This window comes from Camarhynchus parvulus, chromosome 2 (assembly GCF_901933205.1).
Source record: "Camarhynchus parvulus chromosome 2, STF_HiC, whole genome shotgun sequence".
Taxonomy (NCBI): Eukaryota; Metazoa; Chordata; class Aves; order Passeriformes; family Thraupidae; genus Camarhynchus; species Camarhynchus parvulus.
In genome coordinates, this window is record NC_044572.1 from 138,307,685 (window position 1) to 138,316,356 (window position 8,672).

At 46.6% G+C, this 8,672-nt stretch overlaps 1 protein-coding gene across 1 annotated transcript; it reads left to right on the plus strand.

Moving 5' to 3' along the window:
• The first annotated feature begins 1,000 nt into the window (after positions 1-1,000).
• CCN3 (cellular communication network factor 3) lies at positions 1,001-7,441 on the plus strand. Its single transcript, XM_030971891.1, is given in 6 exon segments — positions 1,001-1,030; positions 1,033-1,077; positions 1,175-1,400; positions 1,630-1,881; positions 3,715-3,920; positions 6,320-7,441. Coding segments are annotated over 6 exon segments (1,056 nt in total). The 3' UTR covers positions 6,617-7,441.
• Positions 7,442-8,672: the final 1,231 nt, after the last annotated feature.

Below are 8,672 nucleotides of genomic sequence, written 5' to 3' on the forward strand. Positions count from 1 at the left end.
TCCAGTGTATATTATCTGTCTCCGACAACTAAGGATAAAGTATTTCTGTATCCTAGCAAGGCCCAAGGAGGCCTGCCTTAGGCAGAAGGCAATTCCTGATGAGTAAAACACGTTAACAGATCTAGTCTCCTTACACTTGGCCTTAAATCTGTCCTGCACATGCTAAAATAACAGCACAGAGCACTGGAGCTACTTCTACAAAGCATTCCTGAGGCCAGGCCTGTTGGCTCTGTATCCCCTGCGGTTGCACACACCATGTAGGCACTGGATAGTCTGTGACCACTCACACGCACCGCGCTGCACAGAGCAGGGAGGACTCCCTACGCAGCATCTGTTTCCCATCAGCTGATACACCTGCACCTCTCCAGTAAAGAGCAGTGCCCGCGACTTGAAATTGAAGAGTTCAGTGCCCACCAAGCTCAAAACACTTCAAAGCCGGGGCCAGGAGCAGAATAGCCCCGAGAGGCGTTTGGCTTTGGGGTGGCTGCTGCCCAGCGCCAAGCACTGCCAGGCCAGGCTGGCGGTGCCAGAGACCGCGGAGCAGCCGCGGAGCTGCGAGGCAGCACCGAGCCCCCGGCGTGCGGCCCGGGGATGGACGCTGCGGGCACACGGGACGGGACGGGGCCCGTAGGGACCGGCTGAGGGCGGCAACCCCGTCGGGGGTAGCACTGAGCCAGCCCTACCTCCGGGCAGGGGCCGGCTCTGCCCCCGGGGCTCCGCTCCCCGCTCCGTGCACCGCCCCCGGCAAAGGGGTCGCGCCCGGCGCCGGGCAGGGCAGGGCAGCGGCTCGGCGCCGCCGGGGCAGGTGGCGGAGGGAGCGGGGGGAGCGGAGGGCCCGGCCGGGCTCCAGCTCCCCCGCTCCAGCTCCCCGCCTCCGGCCCGCGGTGCCCGCCGTGCGGGGGTGGTGGCGGAGGGGGGTCCCCGGCCGCCTCTATAAAAGCGGCTGCGATGGCTCTGCCGGCAGAGCCGAGCGGGCGGCGGGCAGGCGGCGGCCGGGACCATGGCGACGGGCGGCGGGCAGGACCTGCCCGCCTCCTCCTCCTCCTCCTCCTGCTGCTGCTGCTCCCGCCGTGCGAGGCAAGTGCGGGGGCCCCCGGCGGGGCCGGCGGCCGGGGAGAACGGGCGGCCGGTCCGGCCCCGTGACCCGGCCCCCGGGGCCGCTCTGTCCCCGCAGGTGAGCGGCCGGGAGCCGGCGTGTCCCCGTCCGTGCGGGCGCTGCCCGGCCGAGCCGCCGCGCTGCGCCCCGGGCGTGCCCGCCGTGCTGGACGGCTGCTCCTGCTGCCTGGTGTGCGCCCGGCAGCGCGGCGAGCAATGCTCCGCGCTGCTGCCCTGCGACCAGAGCAGCGGCCTCTACTGCGACCGCGGCCCCGAGGACGGCGCGGCCGCCGGCATCTGCATGGGTAGGTGGCGGCGGCCGGGAGACTCTCCCGGGCCCGGCCCGCCGCGGGTGTCGCTGCCCCGCGGTTCTGTTCTCACGCCCGCCCTCCGGGGCAGCGGCCGAGCCTCAGCACCACCGGCGCTGCCCCCGATGCTGCGGGAAGTGCCCGAGCGGCCGCCCAGGGGCTGGGAGGGCCGGGGACTGTCCCAGCGCCCTCTGCCTCTGCGAAATGCCTCCCCTTTTCCCACTAGTGCTGGAGGGCGACAACTGCGTGTTCGATGGGATGATTTATCGCGATGGGGAGACGTTCCAGCCCAGCTGCAAGTACCAGTGCACCTGCCGCGACGGCCAGATCGGCTGCCTGCCCCGCTGCAACCTGGACCTGCTGCTCCCCGGCCCCGACTGCCCCTTCCCCAGAAAAGTCGAAGTCCCTGGAGAGTGCTGTGAGAAGTGGGTCTGCGACCCTGATGATGAAGTGATTTTGGGAGGTTTTGCTATGGCTGGTAAGGAAACTAAAATAAGTTATTATAGTCATTGTGAGCAGGAGGTGATATCATTGTGAAAATATCTCCAGGATTGCCAGATCTATGGCTCATTGCTTGTGCCTTTTCTGACATAGCGTGACCAGTATACCAGTGGTTATGAATAAAGGCAGAGCTCATCAGGTAAAAGAAAGATTCGGAGGATGAATATGCATGGCAATTTTAAAAGTTAATTAATGTAGTTGCCAATTTTTAAATTTCTGTTTATGTGGTACACAGTAGTTCTGTGACCAGAAGCAAACAAGGACAAGGTCCTAATCCTCCAAACATTCCCATACCAAGGGGAAAAAAAAAAAAAGAAAGACGCAGTCTTGCTAGTTGCTCTGCAAGAATATGTTACAACTTATATTGTTACAACTTATAACATGTAGACTACGACAGTTTAGTGTACAAGAGACTTTCTCCCCACTGAATTCTGCAGCTCTTACAAGTGGTCAGCATGGTAGCTACGATGCCAGTGAATTCCAGCCTGTCTGTGATAGAGTGCTCATGTTTATTGATGGCATTAAAAACATTACAGAGTACTTGTAGAGGCAGTGGTTGTAAACACAGTGAATGGATTTGTAAGAAAACCCAAACCATTGCAAAGTGCAGAACTCAGGCTTTTAAAAAAGGTAGGTAAAATTTTCCCCCTTTTCAGTTTTTCCCCATCTTCATTTTTTTGTACTGAATTATGTATATGTTCCCCTTTAAATGATACTCTTAGTTCAACATGAATTTTCATAACTTTCTTCTGAGAGTGGAGGGCACTGCATTCTCTTCCAGTCACTGCTCTTTATGATCTTGGGCAGTTAGTTATGCCAAAACTCAGCTAATCCATTTTAAAAACAAGTGAGAAAGGATTGAGGAAGAAAAGCTGGAGTAGCTTTTCAGTGTGCTATGAAGTGTTAATTGTAAAGCATATAAGGTGTAAACAAAAGGTTTGACACTTCTCTATTACCTTTCCTTTCCTTTGATTTGTCTGATGGTGACAGGCTAATCCATAAGATGCCTACAGATGAATTGTCTGCATTCTTTCAGCAATGGCCATCCCTCTTGGGAGGCCACCTTTTTTTGGATCTTTGCCATTCAAAAGGCAGGAAGGTTGTAGAGGAGCTTAGCAGTAAGAGCTGTGACTGATGGCTCAGTTGTGTTGTCTGCTCCTGTTTGCTCCTGTGCTAATCAGCGAACCAAACCATTCAGCAATACTTGCATAGTGCCAGGAGGGCAGGATGGTGGTCAGACGTGACCATGGCTTTAAGTACCTGTGATAGCGCCTGAAAATGGCTTCCCTCCTGCCTCCTCACCATCACCCTGGCTGCAGGCAGTCAATAATTGACAAGATGGGGTGACTTTATGACTCTAAGGAGTAAAAGGACATTCATTCCATGCTGTTTATTAGTTTAGATAAAAAAGTCATACCTAATATAATTATTTTTATGACATAGTTTAGAACAGATTTGTGACATATTTCCATTAGAAAGAATGAAGAATAAAAATCTGTTAGGGTTCTAAATGGTTTAAAGTCAGCAGTAATTCTTCCAGCTATGGACTTGAGTGAACAGAATCTAAATGCTTTGCTGATTACATTGATATGCATCTTTCTGGTTTGAAGCTTTTTTTTAAGATGTAGGAAGTTGCTACTCAAGATTCCTAAAAATACAGCTTTTAAAATTCCTAAATCCTGGCAAAAGCATGGATTTTGGATCTTGTTTGTCTCACATGTTCCTTCCCAGGTACGACAGATCTCAATTAGATAGTGAGGTTTCATGTGAGTTTTTCTTGTAATAAATCTCTGTGGGGTTTTTTCTCCAGCCTACAGGCAAGAAGCCACACTCGGGATTGTGTCAGATTCAAGTGCCAACTGTATTGAGCAGACAACAGAATGGAGTGCTTGTTCCACAAGCTGTGGAATGGGATTTTCCACCCGTGTTACCAACAGGAATCAGCAGTGTGAGATGGTGAAGCAGACACGGCTTTGCATGATAAGACCTTGTGAAAATGACGAATCATCTGATAAGGTAATCTGCAGAGAGGGAGGCAAGGTAGCTCTTCAGCTCTAATTCCAAGGTTGCAGTATTAGGGTCTACAATGGTCCACATGTAGCTGTACATAAATACACCTTTTAGCACGAGTGCAGCAAGTTGAGTGGGTTTGGTAAAGCATTAGACTTGCTGTGTTTGCTCAGTATCTTTGTGCTGCACCTCCAGTGGGTCAAGGGAGGTGATTCTGCCCCTCTGCTCCACTCTGGTGACAGCCCCCCAGATCACTGTGTCCAGCTCTGGGGCCCTCAGGAAAGACATGGACTTACTGGAGTTAATCCAGAGGAGGACCACCGAGGACTGGAGCACCTCCCCTATCAGGTAAAGCTGAGAGAGTTGGAGTTGTTTAATTTGGAGGAGAGGAGGCTTTGGGGAGACTCTACAGCCCCTTGCAGTCCTTAAAGGGGGCCTATGAGAAGGGTGGGAACAGACTTCCAGTAGGGCCTATTGTGGTAGGACAAGGACTAATAGTTTTAAACTAAAACAGGTAGATTCAGACTAGATATAAGGAAGAAATTTTGTACCATGAGGGTGGTGAGACACTGGAACAGGTTGCCCAGGAAGGTGGTCAATGCTGCATTCCCAAAAATGTTCAACATCAAACTGGACAGTGCTCTCAACAACTGGATCTAGTGGAAGATGTCCCAGCTCATTACAGGGGGGTTGGATGGGAAAACCTTTAAAGGTCCTTTTCAACCCAAACTGGTCTATGATTCTATGATAATTAAATTCACCCCAAACAGATCCCATGTATTGCATATGCAGCTTGACAGTTCACACAGTCTAACTTCTCCCACAAATGCAACTGTACCACCTGTACCCTGTACATCAGAGTTTCTTCAGTGATACAGAATGGATATATCAGATTTCTAGTGTGTGACCATCTGGAACAGCAGAGAAATGTGTGAAAGGTCTGCTTGATAAACTAAACGTTATCTTAATCCTTATGATGTTTGGTTTTTTTTTCCCCAAAGCAGACCCAATACTGACATTTCTGATGTAAAAAAAAGTGTATATAAGAGAGAAGACTTTTATACTTCTATGCATTATGCAAGTGTTTCTATTAGGGAAAATAACATGTAAGATGTAGGGAGAAAAACAGGTAAGAGGTCCATCAACATATGTAGTGTTCTGAGTGTTGGAAAACATTTCTAAGGCCTTTGCTGAACAGTCTCTGCAGTTCTAAATACTGTGTTTTGTAAAGGAGATGGAACATGTGGGAGGAGTTGAGGAGATTAACAAGAATGATCAGAGATCTAGAAAACATGTTCGTCTAGGGAAGACCAGATAGAACTGGACTTCTTCTGAATGCAAGGGAAGAGAGATTTTTTTCTCCTAATTGTATTCAGATATTGCAGCCTGTTTTGAGTGCATGGAGGATATAACAAAAAATGGAGAGTTTAGACTGCATAAAATTAAGACATGAGTGAAAATGTACTAGGCAGTAAGAACAGTGAACTCTTGGGGTTGTCTGGGGCAGATATGGAGTCTCTGTCACTGAAGACTTCCAAGAACAAGTTAGTCAATCATTTGTTAAAAATATCATGTCTAGAGCTGGTTGTGCCTTGAGTCACAGGAATGGGGGATGACTTTTGCAGTTCATTTTACCCCCTTTTTTCCCCCTGAACCTAGTCCTGTAACTTGCTCATTTGACTTGCTGATTCTGTGATGGAACTACACTAGCCTGAGAAGTTTTTCAGTATAGTTTTTTAATGAAGGTAGACTGGGCTTTTCTCGGATGACAAGAGTGGATTTTAATTATTTGTCTTTCATTACTGGTCCAGTATCGTGCTGGTGGCGAAGAACAGATCTTGCAGGTGTCACCTGTAGGTAACTACTGTATGGAGGGGCTTGACAGCTGGCCTGCAAGCAAAGCTGAGTTAACAGAAGAAATAACCACTGATGATTTTTGAGTATATCTATAGCAAGGAAGGAGACAAGGCCATCAGCATGAAAACAAATTAGAAAAGATACATGAAAATTTTTATAAGCTAGACTATGTGCATAAGTAGATGTGTATACGTGCCTTTTTAAATTTTTGTAAAACTTTTCCCAATTATATTGAGACTAATTGCTTTGCACCAATGCATATAATAAGTTATTGTGATGTAGTTGACTTAAAATCGTGCTTTGTTAAAAATATATAAGCTAGAAAACATGCAGAATAAGAAACTATTTTCTTCTTAAACCCTAATCACATTTCTGTGTCATGTCTGACCTAACAATGACACTACTGAAGCAGTTTCAGAGTCATCTTGCTGTTGAATGAATAAAGACAACAAGTTTAAATTTTCAGAGTAGGCCTGTATCTCTGCATGTCAGCTGTTAAATGCTGTCCCTATGCAGTGATGTATCTGTTGTCTCCATCTTTCTCCCAGAAAGGGAAGAGGTGTGTCCGCACGAAGAAGGCCGCGAGAGCCATTCGCTACGAGTACCGGAACTGCTCGAGCGTGCAGACGTACCGGCCGCGCTTCTGTGGGCTCTGCGGCGACGGGCGCTGCTGCACCCCGCACAGCACCAAAACCATCCACGTCCACTTCCGCTGTCCCCAGGGCACCCTCCTCAAAAAGCCAATGATGCTCATCAACACCTGTGTCTGTCACAGCAACTGTCCTCAGGGTAACATGGTTTTCTTCCAGCCGTTGGACCCCACGTCGAGTGAAGCAAAATTATGAAAAGCATGAATTAGATGGCAAGGAAAGTATAAGCAGTTTATACAAGACTTGACCCACAATCAGGTGAATGTAACAATCGCATATATGAAACTTCTAAAATATTTTTCAGAATGGTCTTTCAAACTAGGTGCTTTTTTTTTCCCCCATAGTTTATTAAATACCTCATTTTCCATTTGCCCCCTCCAAATGTCTTTTATTCACTTGAAGGAAATTTTGTACCTTGGACAGAGCCCTCTTTTTATCTTGATGGTGGCATAAAGATTACAAAGCCAACAGCTAGACTTTCCCCTTGAGTTAAGGGGATCATGCAGCAATTTTCAGTGGGTGTAAGACTGGGCTTCTTGAGAGTAAATGTATTCCTTGAGGAATACATGATACTGCATCACATAAGCTTCCAGGCTATTAACTTCACTTTCCATACTGCATATAAACACTCCAGCAGTGTTCTTTTTTCCTTTTAATGAAACTCTGTTTTTTGATGACAGTAAAAATCTTACTGATGGAAGTGTTACATTCTTGTGGCTTATAAAGTACCTTCTGTCAATACCTCTGGCTCTGAGGATTAAGATTGCACATAGCCCTGGAAATGACATAGGGTAAGATCTCTTATCCTGAAGCACAACAGGTTGATAGCTGACAGCAATTAAATTTTTCTTTGGTAACTTCACTAGCAGTCTAATCCAAAACCATCTGAAGTCAGCGTTGGATAAGAATTTGATTCTAATCCATGTGTGTCTGTAGATATAACTATCTGTATGCAAAAATAATATATCTGTAAATTCCTCTAAAATACTAACTGTATCATTTGGTGCTTCATTTCTTAGAAAGGTGTATATGTAAATAGAAACTGTACATATTGTAATATAACTTTACTAAGTAAATAAACTTTATGCGATTCAAAATATTTTCCTAAAGTTGTCTTTCTTAAACCACCAGCCTTTAACAGCTAAAAGGAATGGGAAGAAAAAAGGGTCTGCAGACTCCTAAAAACAAAAGATGATTTCTTGTGTTCATGTACCTCATCCTAATTGCTGCCTTAAAAGTCATGCAGTGCCTTGCTACAAGGAAGGACAAATAATTTGTGGGGTACATATTAGAAAGGAGTTTTTTTTCAAAGTTAGCCTGGGAGATAGGATGATGTAACTAAGGTTTGTGTGTCTTGAAATATAGTGGTGGTGGTGAGGAATAATTACATGATTCAGAGTTTACATTTGGGTCTAAACAACTAACAAAGTATTTCATTGGGTGGTGCAACACCTCAGTCTCAAAAAATTAGCCTGTGACTGTGTTTGTGTTAGGTACTCTATGGCAATACTCTCAAAAAGTTAGAGCCTGAGGGTGGCAGTCTCATGCATGTTAAATCATGTATGTAGCAGGATTGTGCTATTGTGGAGACATTCAGCTGCTTTAACTGTGAGACTCAGTTTAGCCAGTGTGTCTGTCAGTGACAGCAGAGTTGTACTTATCCACAGCTGTTCTATAACTATGTGGTAGGAAACAACTCTGTTTTGAGGAAAAAAGGCAGAAAGCCAATTCTTAACATATTTTGGCCTAGTGTTCTACTCCTCTAAAGGAGCTATCAAACTCTGGTTTGGCAATTCCTGATACACGGGGTGGAATTCAGTTGAAGGTTAAGACTCCTCATTTTAGCCAGTGAAGCCTAAGGTAAAGATAACTATGGGCAAGCATCAACAGCTGATAGGTTTTTAGTAACTTTTAAGTTATCCTTGAAATTTTGAGGCCCTGGTGCTGATTCAGTTAAGCTTTAGATATATTGGGTCATCACCTGGGCTCTTTGATGTCTTTCTCGACTAACTGCACCAATGATTAATTTCTCTGTAGTCATTGCTATTGTTATCAACACATTCCTATCTGCCTTATGCATTCCAAGCAGCTGGAACAAGACTGTGTTTGTGCATACATACAACGCTTCCTGCCCTTGCACGATTTTGTTCCTTATCATAGAATCATGGAATAGTTTGGGTTGGAGGGGACCTTTAAGGGTCATCTAGTCCAACCCCTCTCAAAGTGAGCAGGGACATCTCCCAGTGCTTCA